Source organism: Seriola aureovittata, chromosome 11 (assembly GCF_021018895.1).
Source record: "Seriola aureovittata isolate HTS-2021-v1 ecotype China chromosome 11, ASM2101889v1, whole genome shotgun sequence".
NCBI classification, from domain to species: Eukaryota; Metazoa; Chordata; class Actinopteri; order Carangiformes; family Carangidae; genus Seriola; species Seriola aureovittata.
In genome coordinates this window covers 9211783-9237106 of record NC_079374.1, presented here as the reverse complement: position 1 = coordinate 9237106, position 25324 = coordinate 9211783, and the positions used below count along the sequence as shown (strand labels likewise).

At 45.3% G+C, this 25324-nt stretch overlaps 1 protein-coding gene across 1 annotated transcript in view; it reads right to left on the bottom strand.

The window, feature by feature from the left end:
- Positions 1-25324, bottom strand: part of si:dkey-100n23.5 (cyclic AMP receptor-like protein A) — a 49689-nt gene that overhangs the window by 6334 nt on the left and 18031 nt on the right. Inside the window, exons 9-12 of the mRNA XM_056389948.1 lie at positions 25091-25169; positions 21317-21364; positions 16110-16192; positions 3277-3424 (exon numbers count right to left, since the gene is read on the bottom strand). Of these exons, the coding sequence (XP_056245923.1) occupies positions 3277-3424; positions 16110-16192; positions 21317-21364; positions 25091-25169 (358 nt within the window). The remainder of the gene's footprint in view (positions 1-3276; positions 3425-16109; positions 16193-21316; positions 21365-25090; positions 25170-25324) is intronic.

The following is a 25324-nucleotide window of genomic DNA, read 5'->3' as shown; positions in this document are numbered from 1 at the left end:
TCTTCATTACATTTCCCTAAAAGCTCAATTTGAGAAAGAGATAAAAAAAATGAAGTAAATGAAGTCAGCAATTTGTAATTTTACTCTTTAAATAAGGGGGTTTTTGGTACTAGACCCAACAATTATTCCAGGCATAGGTGATGTGTGAAGACCCGAGACAGATGGTACAAGTCAATCTGGAGAGTGGTGTAATTACATATTCTGAAGCAATTATTTCGTACTAGGAAGAAGCTCAACACATGGAGGTAGAATAAGATTGAGGATTAGCACATCAGTTAACTAAAACTGAAAAGAAGTAGTAGTGTTGCTTCAATTCAGCATTCTTACACAGAGATTATGAGATACAGATACAGAAGAAATAATATTAGGGACTACAAGTAAGAAATGAACACAAATAAATAGATTGACCGACGGTCCCAAACTCAAACATATTCAGTTCACTCTCACTGAAAACTTAGAAAAACTACCAAAATCCTCAGGTGATTTTTCACATTTTTGCTTGAAAAATGGCTTAAATTATTAATTATCAAGCTTGATGCCAACACATTTCCTGTCAATCAACTACTTGTTTAAGCCGAAATAGCTCTTACCTCTTACTGCCAGTACTACACACGCCCTGTTTACACCAGACACATCTCAGCCATCTTTTTCAGTCATCCATCTAATGCGCATCTGTTGAACAGATATGCTTTAGTTTTAACGGATGAAGCTGTCTGCACTGGCTGTGCAACGGTCCTAATCCACGTTTTATGCACTTAAATACAAATTAAGTGTTTTCAGGCTCCAAATCTATTTTCCTCCCTTTAATGTGTTGACTGTATTGTTTGTGTGTTGGGCTTGGAACACTGTCAAAATGTGTCAGAAGGCACAGCAGAGCTATGGCACTTTGTGTAGATACTGACTGAGGGCTCCTGCCGCTGCACTGCTAACATGTTGCTTATGCTACAAAGGCAGGAGGTGCATTTCCATCCTCCTGTTTTTATGCGCATTTTCAATTTGCGCATAAAACCCCTGGGAGGAAATGTCAGAAATTCCCCCCAAAATTGAAATATCGCAAAAAAAAAAAAAAAAGTTTTCACGCTTCGCTCAGGTGGAAAAGTTGGTTTATAAAAAAAACAAAAACAAACAGAAGTGCAACGGAAACTGGTTTAGTGAATTAATGATGACATATATGAAGCCTATGACTTAAAGAAGTTCACTGAACAAAAATGGCATATTGCCACATTGTTTTTCGTTTGTTTGACTGGCGCTCTTACAGTAATGTCATCTTGTTGTGCCCTCTTCTTCTGCATTCGTTTAATGGGACACGACTGGAGAATTAGCGCCACCACCGGCTTAGAGAGAGTGGGGAAGGAGGGGTTCAGTGAATCAATGCGCTGCGCACAGCTCTACAAAGGGATATGGTTTTAGCGATTTCATATAGGAAATTATTTTTAGTTCATTATGAAACTGCGGCGGGACTAATTCGACTGTGGCAGACGACGTCAGTGAGTTGGTGGTCCTTCAATGCGGCCCAGGAAACATTTGCTTTCACACTGGTAAACGCCTGGTCTGAGTGACTGGATCTCAAACGCATCTTCAATGCGTGTTGGGTGCATTTTCTTTTTCAGATTTTCTGAAAATTTCTGTAAACTCTTAACAGACTAGCTCTGTTTTATTTCTTCATCTGACTTCCTATTGTTACTAATCCTGTTTTGAGCTGGAAATCAAACCGACTGAAATGTGTCCAGTATATAAATAAGTATATGTTTGAAAAGTTTGGACTATTTTACTAAATAAACAAATAAAGAGGTGTAAACACACAGTTTTTAAAGAAATGATGATGAAATCTTCTATATTGATCCATTTATGACCTGTGCTGTGATTTTCGGAACTAATATTAAGTAATTACACTTATATCAGCTGAGAGCATCACAAGGTCGTTAATAAACCTCAATGACTCAACGATTACTTCACCAGGAACTGAGATTGGTGGCTTTTCAAAATTCAGTTTCTGCATCGTCACACACAACCTTTTCACTACACGACTGTGTTGTCTGTCTATCTGCTCTTATAAGTGAATCTTTTTCATTTTAACTGAGGAAATCTGGTTCTACCATTTCTATGAATATGGTGTATGAGTTTGGTCAGAGACATGATGTTGAAATTGTAATTCCTTGATAATGATAAAGATGGTTAATTCAGATTAAGTGGACTGCACACAAAAGAGTTGGCAATAAGCCCACTAAGAAATGATCCACCAAGGACACATGGATGATTCTTTGATTTTGTCTAAACATGGAGTGGTTAAGTCTCCCAAGGCGCCAATCTCCCCCAATACTTGCATTACTTTCTAACCTGATTTGACAGACCTAATTTAGAGAGTCTTATGGAACCTAAAACACTGAGTGTCCAATATTAGTAGTGTTAGTATGCTGGAGTTATTTCACAGAAAAGCTTTGCATAAGTCCTTGTAAGACATTTGTCTCTAAATATGCTTCTACTTTAGCTGACAACTGACATCCTCCCTCACACAAGCATAGCCACAATTGAAAATATTCTACTATATTTCAAGCATGCAGGAACTGAACACACACACACACACACGCACACACACACGCACGCATGCACACAAACAAAAATCATTCAGTCATAAGCCTTTCACCCACAGAATTCTGGGATAGGCTTCAGCCACCTGTGACCCTGAAAGGAGTAAACAACAGTACGTAGCAGAGGACAGATGGAGAGATGGAATTCAGAGGTTTACAAAAGCCTTTTCAGACGAAGAAACTGTTACAGTGCTGGCTGTATCTGTTTGTTAAAGTGCTGGGTTTTTTTCAGCAGTGCTACAAAGCTTTGGGGATGGCAGTGGTGGTCGGTCAGTTTACTACTTGGATCCATACAGAAACATCTCAACAACTACTGCCTTGATTGATTGATTGCCTTGAAACTCTATGACGTCCATGTCCTCAGAATATGGATCCCCCCTGTGTTTTGGAGCAGACATTGGCGTCCACCTCAGGATGAAGTGTAGCAACTTTGGTGAACCCCTGACTTTTTCAAACAGCGCTACCATCACATCAAAATTTTAACTGCTTCAATATTTTGATTAATGAGGAAATACTTGCAAAACTGTTGACATTCCCATCATCCTCAGCTGTACTCTGGGTTTAGTGCTAAGTAGTAAATGTTAACATGCTAAGGTCCATTTTATACTAGAAAAAAAGTATGATAATTATATGTATTATTAACATGTCTGAATGGGGCTATAGATATACATGTCTGTATTCACTGTACCTGCATGCCAGTAGGGCTCAGTAGGCTCCACCAATCCCTATCCAGGCCAAAGACAAACGCATTGGCCAAGCCATGGAGTGGTGCCGACAGGACGTGCAACAGGGTGAGGGAGAAGGATGGATCCTGTGGGTAGAAGGCATTATGGAGCCTGGTGGGAGGGAGGGAGAGAGAGAGAGAGACAAAGAGAGAGAGAGGCAGAAGTGTTGAGTTCATCCATAAAAAAAAAAAAATGTAAATAAAGAGACAACTTGCAAGAGAGCGTCAGAGGGGAGGATGGAGTAATTGAAGGAGAAGTCAGAGGGAGAAGAGAGATGGCAACAGACAGAGAGAGGGATTGATGGACAGAGCAACAGAAAGAGAGGGAGAGGACAAGTGAGTGACAGAGTGAGGGACAGGGTGAGAACGAGAGGTAATGAGAGCAAGCGGCGGAGGCAGGAAAAGAGAGGGAGAGAGAGAGGAAAAGGGGAGGGTGAAAGAGCGAGAGAGCTTTATATCAGCGTTTAAGAGCCCATTAGGCAGCGTGAGACGGCTGGGCTGACACATTCTTGGCTGCCGCTTCGACAGCACGCAGCACTTTACAAGGACAGGGAGAAGTGTAGCGCTCAACTCCCTTCCTCTCCTTCTCTCCCCTTTCTCTCATCTCAGTTTCCCGCTTCTCCTGACCACAATTTCACCGACCCATCTTCCTCCTCCTTTTTCATTCCGTGCACGTTCCCTACACATCCCCCTTCCCCAATATCTCTCCCATTTCTTTGCATTGGGTTTCATCTGTCTGGATATCTCATTTTCATCTTGACTCATGAGGGTGATCTTCTCTTCTTTTCAATTCTCCCCTCCATGTGCCTATCTCTCTGGGAGCCTGGGGCATGACTAGGAGGAGAACCTGATATTGTGTGGTGTGGCTGCGAACTAATGGCTGCCTCGGAGAATGATGCTGCTCAGCCATTAACCCTGGATTAACCCTGTATTAGTGCTGCTCGCCGGGTTAGCCCGCCGCTAATGTCTTTTATTGATCTATTAGCGAGAGAATCAAACCGCGCACTGCTCACAGCATTGTTCGCATGTGCGGTGTTCCTGGGTTGGGTGTTCAGAGTAAACTAAGTGGCCACAGTGGTTGACCTCAGGGTCTGGAGAGTCATCCTCAACCTACTTGTGCCCCGCAGGGAAGGAAAAAAAAAACAAAATCAGCCATTTGGGGGGAAAAAAAACCCCACTGTTGTGTTGTGGTTACAAGGAGTTACGTGAGACACTACAGTCACTCAATCTCCGTTCGACTGTCAGGGGCTGAAACCTGTCTCCAGTTATTTGAAAGGATAATGATTTTGGTGAAATCTTCAGTAACAGCACTGCTCCAGTCTCCTCCTTAATCGCTTTACAACAGTGTTGCCAATATTATGATCACTGGATGAGCACCACGCGTGCCCCTGAAAAAACAAGCGTAAATGTTGAAAAAGGTAGCTAAAGATATAGTTTCATTACTTTTTTTTTTTGAAGTCCAAGTTTTTCTAAAACAAGGGAAAAGCAGTTTGGAGTACATAGTGTATTTGATGGGAACTATTTTCATCTGCGGATCTTAGGTATCTTAGGTTTGCTACTATTAATGGCACAAGGATAATGTGGGATTGACTCAAAAGAAACTACGGTGCCAGTGTTTGTCATACTGAAGGAACATTTCCCCCCGACTGTGTGGGATCATATAGATGTTTTGCAAAGCTTTTGGACAACAAATGAAGCTTTAGCTACGCTGGCAACTTCTATGTTTGGAGTCATTCAGTGTCAGTCATTCAGGAGGTTTTTGGTGGGAGCCGAATTATCTGCAGAGGTCTCTTCCTCTTCAAGTCAAACAGACCATGTGATTACAACTGGTAAAAACACTGAATAAAGCAGTTTCACACTAAAAGTCTGTGTTTTGCTGACGCTGATTGCTGTTAACCTTTTGTTTCTGATTGCTTCTCTGATAATTTATGATCCAGATGTTCAGGAGGTTTTTACCGGCAGCCGAATTATCCACAGAGGTGTCCTCCTCTCCATAACCAACGGACGAGGGGATTAAAACAGGGTAGAAACGAAGAACAAAGCAGTTTCACATTAAAATCCAGTGATTCAACGACACTGTTCGGACACAGGACGTCTTGTAGGGGCTGGGAGCTGAGCTGCCAAACATTTGCCTGGCTTTCTTCTCTGATAAGTTAAGATCCAGATGTCCTATGACTAAAATCCTTTGCTTTCAACATATTTATCCAAACAAAATCTAAGAAAAGAAAAGCACCTGTGTACCAACATCGTGTCTGTGACTCAAACTAAGTTGAATTATGAGAAATTTGGGCTAAATTGAAGAAAAACTGCCAATCATTTGAGCATTGCTGTTGGTGTTTTTGGGCGTAGTCATACAAAAGGATAGCAATTCATTTTGATGATTTATTTAATGCTATTATTTAGAGAGAGGCGTCACCAAAAATCACATTATGATTATCTGTCGCATTTTATTTTATAACAATGTATCTTTTAAATAGATCTGTGATCAATATTTTCTTTGTAGAGGACTTCTTTTTTTTTTTTTTAAACTTCTTTTTGTAGTGAACAATAACAATAACTGGCTCTGTTTCCCAACTCTTGCAACTATGAAAGGAAAAAAATATTATAAAAAAGATTTACATAACACATTTATGGCTTCTATTCTGTTCGCAGCACATTTTTATTTACATGGTGTCTTTAGCAAACATTTGTGCAATAGGCCAGTGTCCATTGTGGGTTTTGTGTTTTAGCCCTTTCTTGTCTATGCGCTCATTATATTGTAAGGAATGGTAATGTTTCAGGTGATGGAACAAATGGCTTGTTTCCTCTTGAAGCAGCAGCGGCTTTCCGACAGCGTCTACGTTAGGCTTTGTCTTAGCCTGCATCGTGTTTACTGGAGCCAAAGTGTGCCCGCGTGACCAATTCAGCACCAGCTCTTCCTCATCTGCACCTGTGCGTCCAAATGTAATTTCTCCAACATTTAAGCCATTTTCTCCAACAGAATGAGACTACCGGGTGCTCATAGTTGATTAAGTAATTAAAACTGTGAGGTGGAACGATGTCGACTTGACTTCCTCTGTTATGAATGAACCCGCACAAAGGTAACAAGAATCTGCTGACTCTTTATATGTAGGGGTTAGAAGTGATTGGTTATTGTGCTTTCAGACGGATTAAGGAAGTAGACCACACATGACAGAATGACAGAAGGAATTAATTGATCAAATATACTGACATGACTTTGGATGGAAATGTTTAGTTCCTTCTGTAAATGTCAAAAATTCAGCACCTTTAAATTACATGTTAGAGGCGCTTTAACTTTATTTAACTAAGCAAGTACAGAAATTAGCTGTTTTTTTCCTTTTTCTTCCCTTTAAACCCCAGTGAGAACTACAGCTGAACAGCACAGAAGATGATTATGGAGATTCGTCCACAAATCTGGTTATAATCCTCTTTTATCCTCTTTTGCAACGTGAGGTTGCAAGGTTTATTTGCCATTAATCTCTTTCCATTTACCTTCCAACAACCCTTTGAAAAGTTGTGACAGGAAGAAAACCACAAGTTGGGTTGGCCAAGGATTGAAGGCAAACCTGTAATGAGAACCTACCTGCTGTAAGTCAATCTGAGTAAGGGTGTCAACTAAATGCCCGAACGCTGCTTAAAATAAAGCCAACAGTGCAGCTAGTGGAGTGTCCTGGCGCTTGTCGGAGTAACGACCATTTCAGAGTGGCGCTGCCTGTTTTCTGGGTTAGCCTACCGCTGTATCTCCAAGGACCAGACCAGCTGCTGCTCACATTCATTTCACTTCCCATTAAAGGTGAAATAAATCAGGACTCCCCACACAACCTCCTTAGAGATGCAGGAAACACACACACACACACACACACATACATGCACACAGAGAAAGTCGGACACATGCAGACGTACATAAACACACAGCTCACCTGTACATGTGCATAGAGGTGTGTACATAAAGTATAACCTAGGTCATATGCATTGAGGATGTCAGGTGGAGAGGAAATGCAGTGGATGTGTGTGTTTGTGTGTGCGTCTGCCTACGTGTGTGTGTTTCTCTGACAGCGCAGCGGTGAGAGTGAGTGGGTCTGTGTGAAGGGGGGCTATTTCTGGCGTCTCATTTTTTTTTTTCCCTGCTGCTGCAAAGAAACGCGATCGGCGTCCGGGAAACGAGAGCTGGCAGCAAGCAATCATCTGCCTGCCACACATACACACACGCGCGCGTGCACACGCACTCGCACTCTCACACACACACACACACACACACACACACACACACACACACACACACACACACACACACACACACACACACACACACACACACACACACACACACACACACACACACACAGCACCTCACAGCGCTGAGCAACACGCGCCATGGCAACGGAACAGCCGCAATTAGAGGCGAAGAGCCTTTCCCCTCCATCGAGGGAGAGACGGAGAGCGAAATGAAAGGAAGAAAGAAAGAGCAGGCAAGAGAGAGAGAAAGAGAGACAGGAAGGTGGGGGGGCCGGGCTGAGACGAGTGTCAGAGAAACAGCACTGCACAGGAAGGAGAGAGGGAGAGTGGAAGAGGAAAGGAGCACACGATAAAGAGGTGAGAATGTGCAAGAGTGAGGCTGTGAAGGGGAACGAGGGCCGAGAGCAGTGGAGGAGGAGGAGGAGGAGGAGGAGGAGAGGAGGAGGAGGAGAGGAGGAGGAGAGAGGAGGGGAAAGGGCTGAAGGAGTGAGGCTGAATGGAAAAGACTAAAAAGCAGAGGAGGCGGCAAGTGAGGAAGAGAAGCAGAGGGAGGAGAGATATCCAAAAAGACAGACAGCAAGACATGAGCGAGACAAACAAAAGAGATTACGTGCGAGAGAAACCAAGATAAGACGAAGGGGGGGGGGGGTTAGATAGAGAGAAAAGAGAGAGAGATGGAGAGACGTGTGGTGGAGGAGGTGGAGGTGGGGTGGAGGGAGGGAGGGAGGGAGGGGGTGCGGGCTGTTTCTCCTGTGTGAGCCGGGCTAATGAAAGATGAATGAGGGAGGCAGTGGTGGGAAGGAGAGTGTGGCTGCGGGCGATGCCTGGCTGAGCTGCTGTATGTGTATGTGTGTGTGTGTGTGTGTGTGTTTGTCGGGGGTTTGTGTGTGCGGCGTAGTCAAGCGAGTCTCACAGTTGACTGACTGGTGTTGGACAACAGAGATGATATTGTGTACACTGTATGACTCAGGAGCAAATGGTCAACAACAATAAAAACACACCCACGCTCAGACACACACAGACGCAGACATACGTAGCTTTAAGTCTAAATCTGCTCCCACCTGTAAGCACACAGTCAATCATTAGCAGTCGCGCAGTGTCTCTGAGCCTTGTTCACTTATTCAGACCTTCCATCTTTCCTGCTGTCAGTCACTCTTTGAACCCGTCTCTCCCTCACCCTCAGCCCTGCAAAATCCCTCATCCACTGGCCCCTCCCCATCCCTTCCAATATCTCACCCTGCCAGTCTATACCACTTTCCAGCCATCAACTCCCCTTCCCGCCTCCATCAGAGTTCACCTTTTTGCCTGCCTCTAATTGTTGTGCCGCACATCCTGAAAGCTGCGGTTGAAAAACACTGTAACAGCTCGAAGGAGAACTCCTTCCTGAGAGTAGAGGGCGGCCAGACAGAGAAGTCATCCTGACCCCGATCACACTTCCTCCTCTCTCTGACTGCCTGACTTTTTCTTTTTTTTTCATGTTCCCCTCCAGACGAATCACACGCTTCAAAGTGCCAAAACAAGGCCCTGGTGCTGCCCGCTGTGCTGTTGCTGACAGCAAATCTGAACTTTTTTCTGACTGAAAGGGATAATTTTGCCAAAACAAGCCTAATCCCTCGGCTCTGTGTATGGACAGTTTGTGATTCACAAGTTTTTCCAACTCCCTCAAATGTTTCGCTGCAGTCAAAATGTGTCAAGACATGGGCAAGTTATTGAAGCTAAGGAGACGCTGTGATATTAACCTTCAATTCTGAGAATACATTATAGGTGGGACAAAATCACTGCAACTGTGGTGCAGTACAGGGGGATTTATATACTGTCTTGAATTTTAAAAAACTATGACATTCTGCGGTGAAACTCACTGTGTAACTATAGTTTTCAGAAAGTTTTAAGGTTTATCAAGGCAATTTGAATGCATCTGAAATTAAATGAAGGTCCAATTAGAGAAATGACAAATGAGAAAGGTCAGTTTGCACAAACACACACCAGGAAAAAAAAGTAACTGTAAACTGCCACAGTTCATTAAAGTTTAAATATGCTTCTTGATGCTTTGGTACACGATTACCTTCAATTGAATTTTAACAAAGTGGAACCCACGTATTCAACCCAAATCCTATCAACAAAGATGTGGATAACAAATTTGTGTAAGAACTTAATCTCAATGTCTGGCCTTTCACTCACGAGGAAATCTGACCTGTGGATCGACTGGTTCAATAGATTCTGTTGGGTGCTCACTCGTCTACTCAACACGTGTGGTGGCCTTTAAGGACAGAGGACAGGCCTTTCATTGTTCAGTGACAGCATGTGATCAGCCACTCTAATGCGCATAAAGCTGCAGGACTATGGTGTATTCTATGGATATGTGAGCGTTCGTTCCACTGGGTATATCTGTATCTAAATAAACCATGATTTGCATTCTGCATGAGTGTCTATGTGCACTACAATTGAAAACTGGAATGTACTCTGCTTCGATCATGGTGTCAAAATGGGGATAACTGTCACAGCTAAGGGGATGACTCCTCTTACACCCACACCCACACACACACATACACACACACACTAGAGTTAGTTAGTTCCAATTCCGATGCTAGTATCGGAAAGACCTCCGATATTGCTATAATACTGGATCGGGAATCGGCGGAGTCTACACACCGATCCGATACTATGTAATTTGCTGATAAACTTTATATTTTTTTTACACACAAATAAAACAAGTTTTTCTAGAAAATAAGTCTCAGCGTATGACAGCTTGCGGCAGAAGGCTACAACAGAAAAAAAAAAAAGATTTTATGGCATCCCCTGTATTTGTTCATGTTTTACAAAGGGTTTAACCTGAATCACTGTTATTTTTTGACGCACTGGTATTGGATCAATACTCGCATCGACCGATACACAAGTTCAGGTACCGCAATTGGTATTGGTAAGGAAAAAATGGAATCGGAAAATCTCTAACACACACACACACACACGCGCATTTCTTGTCAACCCGCTGTGCCAGCATTTAACCATATATTTCTGGAATCAGGCTGAAACACACAAACAGGCAGGCATGTTGGTCTGAAACAAACCACACACACACACACATATATATAAACATGTGAGCGCATGCCGACACACACCTGCATGGGTGCATGCACACACACAAACACACACACACACACACACACACACACACACACACACACACACACACACACACACACTAACAGACAAAGAGGGACACACAAACCCTGGGGACTGAAGCGGCTAACGTTCACCAACAGAATAAAACCCAAACAAAGAGACATCCTGTTTCCTGGAACACAACACCACTCAGCCCTCTGTGCTAGGAGCAGCCAGTAAACACAGCGACACACACACACACGCACAAAATCTGTTAATTGTACATCGGCGCGCATGTGTTTCCCTGCGTCTGATTCATGTGCTGGTGTGCCTGTGTGTCCAGCGACAATGCCACTGGCTGTGCCTTTGAGTGTTCGTGCACGCGAGTTTATCCCTATGAGTGGCTATGGCTAGAAATGTGTGCGCGCGTGTGTGTGTATGTGTAAGAGAGAGAGAGAGAGAGCGAGAGAGAGAGAGAGAGAGGAGGGAGGGAGGGAGAGCAGATGATAGAGTAGGCTTTAGCGATTCCCTGGAGTGTGAGGCAGCGTTTACGGTACTCTCAGAGCAGCCAGAGTGATGAATATTTAAAGACGTGCCTGAAAGAGCAAAGGGAGGGGGAACAGGGTGTGTATGTGTGTGCGTGTGTGTGTGTGTGTTTGTTTTTGCACACGCCTGTGAATGTGTGCACGTGCCCAAGTGTCTGTGAGGGAGGTTATCTAGAATCTCCTTTACAATTTGCGTGTGTGTGCCATATGTCTGTGCATGAATGTACGTATATGCCTATATGTGCCTGTATGTAGTTTGTATATTTGTAACGGAGTACATGCTTACATGTATGTCCATTGGGATTAATGGGTTAGTATATAGTTTGTTTGCCTGTATATGTGTGTTAATGTTTGTATATCTATGCATGTGCATATGCCTGTGTTTATATATATATATATGAGTATTTTGTATCTGCATATTCTCTTACATGCATGCAAATACGTATATATGTCCACTACGATAATGACTGAAGAGCCCCAGTGCTTGTGTGTGTGTATGTCCAGCTCTGCCTGTCCTGTGTGTGTGTGTATGTGTGTGTGTGTGTGTGTGTTTGCACTTTACACAGCCCTGTAGGCCAACTCTCTGTGTCGCTAAACAGGGATTAATAGCGGAGCGTCGCTGCTGCTCAGTGGGAGACGAATAGCAACTGGCCTCAACGTCTTCAGTTACACACCGATCACTGACTGAGATACAAAGGCACACACACGTGGGCATGCAAAGTGGGCATGGTCATATATCTACCAAATATTATCTAGGCCGCACAGCCATATGTGGCTGAGTTATCACACAGGCAATCGGCGTGGTCATCCCACTCCACGGGCATCTTTGATTTGTGAGGATTGTTTGTTATCTGTGTGTAAATAACAGTAAAGAAAATGTCAAAATTGTGAGAATATCAAAAGTGACAATCAGAGAGGTGCTTTCTTAATGTGCTAATTCACAGTGTGCAAAATGATATTCAAATCGAGCTAATCCAGACTTTGCTGGCGACCCCCCCCCCTTCATTTGCCTCTGAATCTGAAAAAAAAAAAACATCAAATACCTGCAAGCTATATCAAGTTCAAAACTTATTTTAGTAAACAGGCCAACGCTGCCACTCTCATACAGTAAATTGAATGTGAAGAGATAAATGAATAAAAAAAAAAAGAAGCTTGCAGACAAACAAAGATGAGAGTTGGAACCTTGCATACTGCCTTTCAGCATCTGAGGAGCTCACTTGTTCAAGTAAACAAAATACACCACAAAAGATATTAGGCTATACAGTACAAACCACACACCAGCCTACACACACGCAGGCACAAACACACATCCATGTGCGCTGAATGCAAGATATTCCGAGAGGCGTGGAGGCGAGGAACGGAAGGAAGGCAGTGTAGAAAGGAAGGAGAGAGCAGGAGTGTGTGTGTGAGAGAGAGAGAGAGAGAGGGAGAGAAAGAGAAAGAGCGCATCCTGGGATGGAGAAAGCCGAATACAGTGAGATAAGAGTTAATGTATCCCCCCCTCCACCCCTCCTTCATCCCTCCCGTTTGGCTCTCTTCTTTCTTCCTCCCTCCATCCATCCCTCCCTCCCTCCCTACCTCCGCCTCCTCCCCGTTCTCTTTGAGGGATGAATAATAACTGCTGCTCTGAGATTTCCTCCCTCGTTTTTCAAAGTGCAGAACGGAGATGGGGAAGGTCTGCCTGGCCCGGGTTGCGCGTGCGGGCGTGTGTGCGCAAAACACACAAAAGCACAGGCACACACTGAGGCACACACAGACGCACGCACACGCTGTCTTGTTCTTGCTGCTCGCCTGGAGCAGGGAAATCAGATCTCCTCCAGAGAAAGGCAGGAGGCTTAGGCGCTGTAGGGAGCCCATACAAAAAAATCCCCTGCAAGCACGTATAGGCCTGTACACACTGCAAAACCCACACGCAGCATCGAGGGAAACCAAGAATAACTAGGAGGATGCAAGCTGCCTCCTGGAGCGACAGGGTGAACTCAAGGTTACAGACACATCACTGGTTCAAGCCCCGCCGCCAGGGCCAATCTATCCACACTGAAGCACCCCTCTGCAAGGCACATAAGGTTGATTGCTCCAAGGCAACTGGCTCTCCTGTCTTGCTTTGGAGGTTAGAGCTTCTAAACAAAGCCTGAAAGAACAGGAAAAAAAGGGCACTAAATGGGGATGGCGGTTTCTTGCCGCTTGGTGTCAAAAGGGAAAAGGGGAGGGTGTTAAAAGAGAGAGAAAAAAGTCCTCGTAAAAGACGAGCAGGCTGTCCAGGAGGAGCACTTGCTCATCAAGCCGCGCAGCGCCGCAGAAATCGGCAGCTAGGTTCCGAGGAGAGGGTTTATTTATGCAAACAGGCGTACAAGCACGCACAGTAGGAATCTAGACAAGCCTTGTAAACAAACACACACCCACACCATAAAGCACACAGGGGAGGCGATGTGAGAAGCAGACTGTGAAAACTCTAGTCGTGCCCGGGCAGCGGTTACACACAGACACACACACACACACACATGAACACAAGGAAGGGAGAGATTTAAGTGGCAGAGAGAGAGAAAGAGAGAGAGAGAAGAAGAAGTAGCAGAAAGAGGAGGAGAAGGAGGAGGGATAAGTGCTAAGGTGTGAGTGTCTGGTGCTACTTTTGTGTTGCCAAATGAGGGAACGTGAGTGAGGGAGCGAGAGCGGAAGAGAGATGTGGAGATGTGTACGGTAAAATGATGTATAATGATTCCTGCATGCATGTGTGTAACAGCGCGGGCGAGGAAAAGTAGGAGCGCTTTCCCATTCCAATTCGCAACAGCTGGTGTCGAATTAACACATTTACCAGTGTGCATTTGGAACAGATTAAAATTGCGTGTGGCGTGTGACTGTCTGTGTGCGTGCGTTTGTGTGTGTGTGTGTGTGTGGTAGCAGATGAAGGCTAAAACAAGAGTGTGTTTGTGTGTGGGAGTGTCTGTGTATTAACGCAATGGATCAGGGCAGGGAGAGAGAAGGGGGGAGAGAAGGGGGGGGAGAGAGAGAGAGAGAGAGAGAGAGCTCTACCCAACGGCTTTAGCTGCTGCCCTGGGCCGTCTCTCTAAGCCCTGTTTAGGAGGCTTTGGAGCTCAGATAGAAATAATCCCCCACTCAGACACACACACACACACGATAGGCACACACACACAAAATATTAAAAACACTCACACACACACACATACATACATACAAACACACGGGAATACTCATAGACAGACACGCAAAAGCGCACACTCAAGTCGAGGCAGACAAACAAGTGCGCGCGCGCGCACACACACACACACACACGGCAACAAGCAGAGACAGCACATTCGCCTTGACACGAAGCCAACCACCCGCCTACACACACACACATACACACTCACGCGTACAGCAAAACACACACTAAGGCTGTCTGCCGTGCGCTGCTTCCACACGGCAGAGCACAGCGACATCGGCACGGCACCGTGACAAACACTTTACACACTCCAGCACTCAGCAGAGGGGAGGGAAGGAAGGAGGGAGAGATGGAGAACGAGGGGAGGAAGAGAAGGCGGAGGAGGATATGAGCCATGGGGGAGGGAGCGAGGGAGGCGAGTGAGTAGAGGAAGGGGTGAGATGGAGGGGAGGCTAACAAATTAATAGGAGCCGGAGATGTATACAGCCAGCGCCGCTGAATGAGGGAGGAGGAGGAGGAGGAGGAGGAGGTGGTGGTGGAGGACGACGACGAGAGAGCAATTCATTCCCGTTTTCTCCTCGTTCGCTCTCTGGAGAAAGGCAGAGCGGAGCTGAGTGAGCGAGCGAGAGCTTGTTTGCTCAAGAGGGGGAGAGAGAGAGGGGGAGAGCGAGGGCTTTGTGTGGCAGAGGATAGGAAAAGTGGTGGAGGAAGAGGAGGGGGGAGCTGGGGAGCTGACATAAAAACACAGAAGGAGAGAGACGGAGAGCTCAAGCGAAGAAGAGTGGAAATAAGGCGGAGGGGGGGGGGCTGTGAGAAAGACGTTTTTGAGCGTAAAAGAGGGAGAGGGGAAGAGAAAGTGACATTCACGGAGGGAAGGAAGGAAGGAAAGAGGGGGTGAAGAAAGGGAGGGAAGGAAGAGAGGGCGTTTTGGGGTTAGCACAGGATGCAGTTTGTCATCTTCATCAGCCGACAGCCGGGGCACGGGAGGGAGGAGGGGGTGGGGGTGGGCTGAATGGATGGAGAGGTGAAGGAGGAGGAGGAGAGGGTGAGAGGGCGAGAGGGGAAGGAGAGAGGGTGGTGGGTGGGTGGGTGGGGGCGCAGTGTTTGAGCGGAGCCTTTGAAAGACGTTGACCCTGTAATTGACCTGTGTCTCCGCCTACATCGCCGTGGCGACAAGCAGAGCCGCCGCAGCTAATCACTTAGTAACCCTGACCTGTCAATCACACCGGTTCAGCGTGGCGGGGGGGGGGGGGGGGAGAGAGGCGCAGGGAGCAGTGGCAAATGAAAGGAGGGAGAGAGAGAGAGAGAGAGAGAGAGAGAATGATAGAGAGAGAGGTAGGGAAGGGAGTGAAGGAGTAATAACAGCACCAGGGTTATCATTTACTGGACCACTCGCCTCCTCCCACCAACCCTCAGTCGATGAAGCCCAGGTTTTAAAAAAGCCAATAAAATGCTCTATACCTCCAACACACGCGCACGCACGCACACACACACACACGCACACACAAAAATCTCCTTCACTGTTCGTGCAGCTACAGAGAGAGCAAAGCTTCGTGAGAGTTCAGATAAGGGAGAGAGAGAGGGGATGGGAAAGGCAGAGCAGGGAGGAGGGGGAGGAGGAGGGTGACGGGTTGAGAAGAGATAAGACAGCAGAGTGAAGCCAACATGCAAATAAAACAACAGAGCGCAGAGTTTATGTGCAGTACAGGTGTGTCTCTACCCGTGTGTGTGTGTGTGTGTGTGTGTGTGTGTGTTACCTGTTGATGAGGGGGAAGATAGACACCAGCAGGTAAACGGAGGGATACCACTTCAACGGCTTGATCTCCTCAGCCAAGGAAACCTGAAGGGGAGAAAAGTGACTGCTGACCCATGTGGAGAAACTGTATACGCACACGTTTTTCTGTGTCTAAAACACACACGTGTACAAACAGAGTTGGTGTCTTAACTGGGAGATCACTGCACTGAAGCAAACAACAAAAGGCCAATTAAAACCTAATAAAATATTAACCTGCTGATAATACGCAATAACCACATAGTTATGAGAAGAAACGCGGATTCCAATTAAACTGGAAGCCAATACTTTGTCGTAATGTGAACGGGATGAATTCAATATCTCGTGGACAAGCAGCAAGGCAGGCAGGCAGGAAGACAGAGAGATGCGGCAGCAGCTAAAAGTCGAGGAGGGGGAGAGCCTGGCGGTGGAGAGCTTTTACAAGCCGTTATCTAATTCCCCGGAGAGGAGGACTCTTGCGTCCGGAAGAGGCTGAGAAGCGCGGCCCCTGGATCGATTTTCTGCGCTGTGCTGCCCCCCCCCCTCTCCACCCCTCCTCCCCTAGGCTACGACGCAGTAGCCGAGCCAGCGCAAAGCCTCGCTTTCTTTCTTTCTTTCTCTCTCTCACACACACACACACACACACGCACGCACACGCGTGCGCGCATACACACGCACACACACAGCCGGAGCCGGGAGGCAGGCCCACGAGCTCTGGTCTCTACCCCCACATGCTGGAAATTAATTACTCACCAGAAAGACCCTGAGGCTTGCAAGCTCTAACGCAGGCATTTTAAACAATTCAAATGAATATCACGAGAGCCCCCCGGTGGTATTGTATCTCTACGTGTGTGTGTGTGTGTGTGTGTGTGTGTGTGTACGTGTGTACATGTGTGCTGGTGGGTGGGTATTGAATACAAGAGCCAAGTTTTCAACGTGTAAGGCACCCTGGCTGTATGTGATCAACTGAAGAGAGACCCTTCATATTTCAACGTCATGATCTGTAACAGCGTGGCCCAGAGGCAAACATTAAGACCTATTAGTGTCTATTATTATGGGAAGCTCTGACATCACTGGCCATGTCAAGCTCTGCCTATTGTCATCTCAAGTGTGTGTGGGTGTGTGTGTGTGTGTGTGTGTTTTATCATATGTGTATTGGGAGGGCTGCCTCATGGTTAGAGACGAAAATGGCAAGATAGGAACCTGAAGGGTGCTATGAGGAAAAAGACTGAGATTTGTGAGTGTGTGAGCCCTTGCGCATGTGTGTGTGTGTGTGTGTGTGTGTGTGTAGGGAAAGAGTAACTTCAGAAATTGGGTTTAAAGGAATGCATGGAGTCAAGTAATCTCAGATAAAATATAGGTGAGGTGTAGAGACAGGCATTTGAGGAATTTCAGTTCGCAAGAGACAGGATGTGGAATAGCGGAGGAGGAGGAGGAGGAGGAAGAGCCCCTTGTTTTTAATTACAGTCCTCCCGTGTCAGAGGCCCCTGCGCTGCTCGGGAAGCAGAGGGGAATGAAACCGTAATTATGTGCGGCGGGCACAGTGGTCCCAACATTAATGACGCACGCTAGATTACAGAGGGTTATGGGGAGCAACCCGTGTCATCCGCCACCCACTGCACTCACCCTCATCTCAGAGACAACCTACTCTAAAAATAACAGCATTAGGTCTCCCAAATGCATTTGAACATCTAATTCTAGACATGTTTTTCTATGACACAGGACACAAGATATTTTTCATCATGATAATCATCTGCATCTCCTGCAGTACGCATCGCAGGGATTTTCTCATGATGTGACATGTTGATTAAGGAAAGATGTTCAGAGAGTGTGCTGGCAAATTATAATGTCGCACATGCTGATTCTGATTTCCAGTCTCAACTATTACGCCAACATCGATGAGACGAAAAAGTGAAATTCGAGTATCTACAATTCCACGACAACTAAGCAAACTCCAATACTGAAGAAGGTTGTGTGATACAATCGAAAGCTCCGAACCAAACTGACCTTTTGGTGAGATTTCTTAAATTCACAAAGAATTCAGGAACAAGGGAAACCCAAATCAACCAGAAATAGTGCTGAGCAGGAATGCTGATTATATAGCAGCTGGAGAGTCAATCCCTCCAAAAGAAGGTGTGTGTTTTGTCAACGCCACGCGTCTTGCTTAAGAGCCCTTGAGAGACAAACCCAACTGTCCTTGCAGCACACTCATATTGAATTCTTCAGGATGTGGGTGACATGTAAATTAAAAACTTGGTTGATAAGTAAGGATACACAGGCGCAGAGACAAGGCTCCACAGGACACAAGGTTGTGCATGCAGCTACACACACACATCTATACAGACACACAGCAGACACGTCACATTGTGACTCAAGGCAAAGCTTGTGTGGCTCAGTAAACAAACACCCTGGGAAGATAACGAACAAGCAGCTCGCTGTTTGCACAGCCAGCTTTGTTGCTACCCGACAGGACTGAGCTGCTGTGTGTGCAGTTGTGCAAATGTGTTTAAAGGTGTGTATGTGTGTGTGTGTATGCGCGTGCAGCCTGACTTAAATACCCTCTTCCCAATATCCTCCCTCTGACCTGTGCTACTGCAAAACCTTGTGATGCTCCGAGGGCGTGTGTACTCATGCGTGACCTCAAACAAATCGCTCAAGACACACACAGATGTGTCACAACCATGTGACTGACGGCCGCGATAACTGCCCACACGAGTTATATATGTCATCACTCCAGCCAGATTCACGCACACAGATATGTAGAGAGGGACGGGGGTGAGTCAGAGAGAGGGAGAGAGAAAGATCAAGAATGGCACACGTAGGAAACTACAAGTGTCAGCACGGAACATGAGAAGCGTGCACGTGCGCGTGTGTGACGGAGTAACAGAGAACATGTGAGGCGCAGAGAGAGGGAGATTTGACAAAGTGAATGGAAATCATCAGAGCCAGCGGTCTTCAGACACCCAGCAGGAATCGCTTTCTCTGGTTTACACCTGCTGCTACACACGTACACATACGTACACACACACACACACGTACGTACACGTACACGTACACGTACACACACACACACACACACACACACACACACACACACACACACACACACACACACACACACACACACACACACATGAACACATGAGCACATGAGCACATGAGCCAGAGCTGGCTGGCTTGGCAAGCACAATCAGGCAGGCTGTTGTTGTTGTTTTAAAGCATTGCAGCGCGTGCTCTCATAAATATTCATGTCCATGAACCTGGCTTGCTGCTTTATTCATGCTGGGTGTGAGTACAGGAGTGAGAGAGAGAGACAGAGGGAGGGAGAGAGAAAAAGAGAGGAAGAGATAGAGAGGAGGGAAAAAGAGAGAGAGAGTGCAAAGTGAAAGGCTGAGAGAAAAACAGATGGAAACGCGGAGAGCGACTGGGAAAGAAAATACGAGGAAACAGAGAGTGTGATAAAAACCACTGCTGACTTATTTACACTCTGTGCTACACATAGCAATTAGCCCACATGAACGGCATGTGTATGTATGTGTGTGTGTGTGTGTGTGTGTGTGTGTGTTGGTGTGTTGCTGCCACACATTCATGCACATTAACGTCACTGGTGAGGGTTACGCCAGTTCAGTGTGCAGTAATTACATCTGCCACTTAGGGGCAGCATCTACATAACCTTAACCCTAACCTGCCCTCCACCCTTCACCCTGCAGGGTGGAGGTGCAACAACAGAGCTGAGGAGAGGGAGGGGGATGAGTAGGCAACTAAAAGCAGAACAGCGAGGGATTGCTGCTATTAGATTTTTAACTATTCAGGAGTCGTACTGCAAGACTTTGCAATTACAACATTTGTGGAGGACGCTATGATTAAGCACAGCCTAAGTTTACATTTTAATGATACGACATCTACATAGCGATGCCTGATGCATGGGCAAGTAAGGGTTTAGCGCCTTGCTGGAGGACACTTCAATGTCTAAAGCCAGGAGCCGAGTTAGAACGAGACGCTTTCAAAAAGTCCAAGAGAAGATATTCCGATTTTTAATCCCAAGTACTGGTCAACCGCCAAAATTACTGGGTCTAAAATTCCCATAATGCAACCAATTACATGTTTTTGTTAAACCCTTCCTGCCCACATCTTTCGCTCCCCCTGTTTGTAAAGCAAGCTTTCTGTTTGGTATACGTTTGTTTTATCCAAGCCCATGGCAAGATAACCCTGAGTTCCCTCCAGAGCTCCAGAAGAGTACGGGTCAAGTTACGTTCAAACAGAACTAGTTTGTACGAGTGTTCTCCAACCACGTTCACGTTCGAAAGTGTTGATATAAGTGTTTAGTGCTATTCTGCACAGCCACACTGGAAAGTGGAGGAGTGTATGATATTGTTTAAATACAGGGATAACGGTGCACGTTTTCAGACAGGAAAACATCTGTCGTGTTGCACCGAGTTGTTCACATGAAATTAGACAGAAAAAGTTGTGTAAAGAATGAAAAAGGAGATCTAGAGAGAGAAGTTCTCTCGCATAGTTGGCCGGCTAGTGTCATGTGGTCATGTGAACGTCAGATTGTCAGTTCCAGAAAGTTGGGTACGGCTCCCCCTAATCCAGTGCTGGTAAAGTGTGTGTGTGTACGTGTGTGTGTGTGTACGTGTGTGTGTGTGTGCGTGTGTGTGTGTGTGGGAGGGGAATGTGTGTGTGTGTGTGTGGGAGGGGAACGCCAGCATGGAATGCTATCTAAAAATCACACAATGAGGCAGCATTATGCTGGCTTTGTTTGGGTCAGTGTAAACAAGCACAGGCGACATAATGAAGGGTCTTCTTATCGGCAATATAGCACGATCTCTGTTTAGAAGTAGCAGACTTCTCTTGGCAGGAATATAATTTATATATAGCTCTTCTCTTCTTTTTCCTCCTCCGTTCCCTGCTAATTCAGTAAGGTCAGAAACAGACCGGAGAGGCACTGCAGCTCCCGGATTTAAACACACACATAAGTGCACAGCCACATCTATATACATGCTCAAGCGCACACACTGAAGTAGAGTCAAGAGGTCAAATTTCTCCCTGCTGTGTTTGACACCTACCCAGCGTGACCACAAGAGCTAATCCTGCACACCCTCTAATCCTCACGCTCCATGTGTATGTGTGTATACGTGTGTAAGTGTGAGTGTGTGTGCTGAGAAATGTGATGGTCAGACAGGCCATTACCTTTCGTCTCTCCCTCTCTGGGTTGAAGGTTCCCAACCATGACTGCATCTGCTCAGAAAAGACACAAAATAGAAAGAAAAGGTCAGGGCAGTTACTTCTTAGGAAAAAAAGAAAAAGAAATAAAAAAAAGTATAGTGATTTGATCATTTCAGTCAGTTATGTTTTTTCCAAGACAGGAGTGGTCTTAGTTTAGAGGTCAGAGCTTGCTGTGACAAGCTGGAACAAACAGCACTGGCTACCACGCCAACACAAAATCCCTCCACCTTCTCACCCATCCCTTCAAAACGGCCTAATTCAGAGCAGAGTGCAGCTTAGAGGCAGAGGGAAGCTCCCGGCATCTCACAAAAAGAGGCAACTGATCAGCTTCAGTGCACACAATATGACATGAGAAAGAACAAGAAAAGGCAACGGGTGTAGAGAAAGGGGAGAAAATCTTTTAAGAAGTGTAAAAGAAAAAGGAAAAAGTGGAGCAAACATGGCAGATCTGAGATCTCTGGAGAGAACGTGGGAATACTTCTCGCTCTTCCTCTGACTCCTCTCTCGGGGGATTGCAGGGAAAATGTCAACAGACACGAGCAGGAACACACACACACACACATCCATGCACAAGACTGGGATTTGTGAGAGTGGGACAGAGGTTGGGACGAGGAGGTGGGGGTGGGGGTGGGGTGGGGTGGGCGTAGGAAGCCAGAAGGTTTATGTAACCCAAGACATCACAGGCAAATCTCTGGAGGCCCCGTGTGAGCTTCACGCGCACATACAAAAAGGCAGCGTGAACGATGAGCACTAACAGCTCTTCAGTTCTGCTATTTATTAACTCAATGTTGCCATGGTTTCTGTGCGCTGACGTGATTCTCATTGTTAATCTATGTGTGGCTATGGTGTGTTTGTGCTGTGCGAGAAAAAAAAAAAAAACGGCCATAGCCATTTGGTCATTAGACTGATCTTGTTCCAGAGCAGCCCTTTGCTTTCTAGCTGAGCACCACTATCCATCAAAATCAACAAACACTGATAATAAGTGGCAATATCATTAGGCTTCAGCCAGGTCTCTAGTGTGCATACTCGGCTTTTGTTGCAATCTTGCTTAAGCCGTGACACCGAAAAACAAGCAATTCAGCCAGTTAAGTGTTGAGGCGTGAGGCTTAGGAGGGAATGAGTGGGCATGTACAAATCGCATCCGTAAAACAAACAAACCACCACACTCTCAGACCTCTCTGTCTGTCCTGATAATGACTCATTAGCTTTCAAATCCTTCTAGTTAGTAAAATCTCACAGTCACTCAGATCGTGCCCATGTTTTTCGAAATAATCCTGGTGTAAATGACTTGTATTCGGTAAACTAATGCACTACGGAGTCATTTTCACCCACGATCCCCTTCTCTCCCCCGTCTGAGCGGAGAAACTTCTCCGTCCAACTAACATCCCGCCTCTCTTCACTCTGCCTCCTCTTCTTTATCCCTTTCCTCGTTGCGTCGCCACCTACCCTGCTTTCAAAGCTTTTGAAATTCTTTCAAGTGAGACAGCCTGCAGCTGAAAAAGAGATAAGGCTTGAGCTCTTCATAAATATGATAGAGAAAGCAAAACGGCAGAAGAGGAGGCGGAGAGGGAGAGAGACATGGAAGGCAGAAAGGAAAAGAGGGGGAAAGGGGAAACGAGAGGGGGATAGAGACGGAGATATACATGGAGGTGGAAGAAAAAGAGGACAGGGAAAATGAGAAAGGTGGAAAACAGAGATAGAGAGAGAGGAAGAGAGGAGAGGCAGCTGAATACTGTGAGCTGAATGAGTTATGAGATGCAGGTTGAAAACCGGCTACATTCATTCATTCTTTTTATCACATTCATGATAAAAAGCTGTGCAGTCTCCTTTCTTTTCCCTTCAGCTACCTGCTGCCCGTCTCTGGTGTCGTCCGTCTGCAGCCTGGCTATCTGCAAAATCTGTTTCACTGTCCCATCTCGGACTCTTGACACCCAAACAGAGAATGCCAGTGCTCACAGTGACCCTTCACTATGAGTCTGGTGTGGCTTTGGCCTCATTCTCCCTTCTTCTCTTTCTGTAATTGACGATTTACAACCAGAACCCCCCCCCCCCCCACACACACACACACACACACACACACACACACACACACACACACACACACACACACGAACACTGTTGTAACACAAGTGTGCCAGTGGCCTTCCAGTGGCAATACAGCCACATTGTGTGGTGTCATCAGATCAGGGGAATGGCATCTATGTGAACTTTACGGAATGCTGCCTCTGGGCTTTTACTGCACCCTTACAATGGAAAACTACACGCCAGCATGCCAAGGATATCAACTAACGGTTGATTGATTAATCAGTGGTTTATTTACTCTGGTCGACTGTTAAGTGAATGAAACATCAAAATAGTGGAAAATTTCCATCAAACAAGTTCTGTGAGGCCATTGATTCATCTTCTAAGAGCTTGTTTTGTCCAACAAACAATCCAGAAACCAAAAGTATCCAATTTACAATCATATAAAAAACAAACAGAGGCCAAGATTACATCTTCAAATACCACGTTTGGCACCACCAACAGTCACAAAAATGTGGCAAATCTTCAAATTTGAATAGCTGGACCTTGTGAACGGTAACATTTTTGCTTATTAAATAAAAATTATATTTACTTATTTAAATAAAATGAAAACCACTATGTACAGATCTAGAATTAAAGCTTCTCACTTTGGTGCCTCTGTGTAATCTGAAAAAAAGACCTCCAAAGCTCAAACACACACACCTGTGTACCTGTACACACCTGTAGAAAATGTTGATTGATGCTTGATCAAGACTTAAAATTGCAATGTATAGAGGTACATTAGATTCATGATTTCCAAATTTGGTTCCACCCAGTAGCATGAAAGACAACTACTAAAACATATAAACATAAATGTTTCTACCAACAAAAAGTTCAAAGATCTGAATAATCAGTAGCTTTAAAGAATGATTGAAGCTTATTGTAACTGGGATCTTACTTTTATAGATTCATCTCTGTTCTGCTGTGAGACCACCCTACTGCAAAAGTTAATCCCAAAGACCTGGAGACTCCCAGGTAAGCTAAATGTCCCTGAACATAAAACAAAGGAAAACTGTTAAATTATTACCCAAACTGCTGTAAATAACTATAACAGCTTACAAAATTACTTCCTGGTTCAACTTTGACCTAAAATTTGACCGCAAATAGCCCAGACAACATGACTAAACTGTTGGCTTGTTTACAACTATTGGGCTTTATTGCCATGTCACCGTGATCCCAAATCTTAGCAACTGCAGGCCACTATGGCGATAACAATGTTATCATGATCCAGAGAAGAGATGGCCAAAAGTAGAAAAATAAAACCCAAGTTGTACTAAACCACATTTAAATGATTATTGGTTATCAGAGCAGCACTGTTCCGGCATTAATGCACATAACATCAGTGCTGCTGCATGTGTGAGGATTTTGACTTGTTACTGTCATTATATTCTAATATATCTTATCTTTTTTTTTTTTTATTAAAAGATCTACATATAAATCCACTCTGATATATCACACATACATTTTGTTGGGAGATTTTTCTCAACCCTATTTTTGTGAGAGTTTTTACCCTATTCCACTATTCCAGAAATCGAAGAACACGCAAACAGCACTCCTGTCTTCGCTTTCACTAATGCCCGTTCTCTAAAAGGTCACAATGCATTTGGATTCAGCTTAATTGCCAGTGTGTTGGGCTGCTGCTGCTGCTGCTGACTGAACGCACAAGGAGGCACTCACCCTCTTATTGGCCACGCAGATGATCCTGGCATAGCAGCAGATCATCAGGAAGATGAGGCTGAACAGAGGCACGTACCATCTGCGAAGCACAGACACGAGCGGGGAGTCAGAAATGAAATGAAGAAGAAAAAAAAAAACAAAACAAAACAAAACAAAAAAAAAAAACACACAGAACTTTAATTTCCCATACACAAATAATGTGTCATATATCCTAATGGAGTTTATACCATAAGA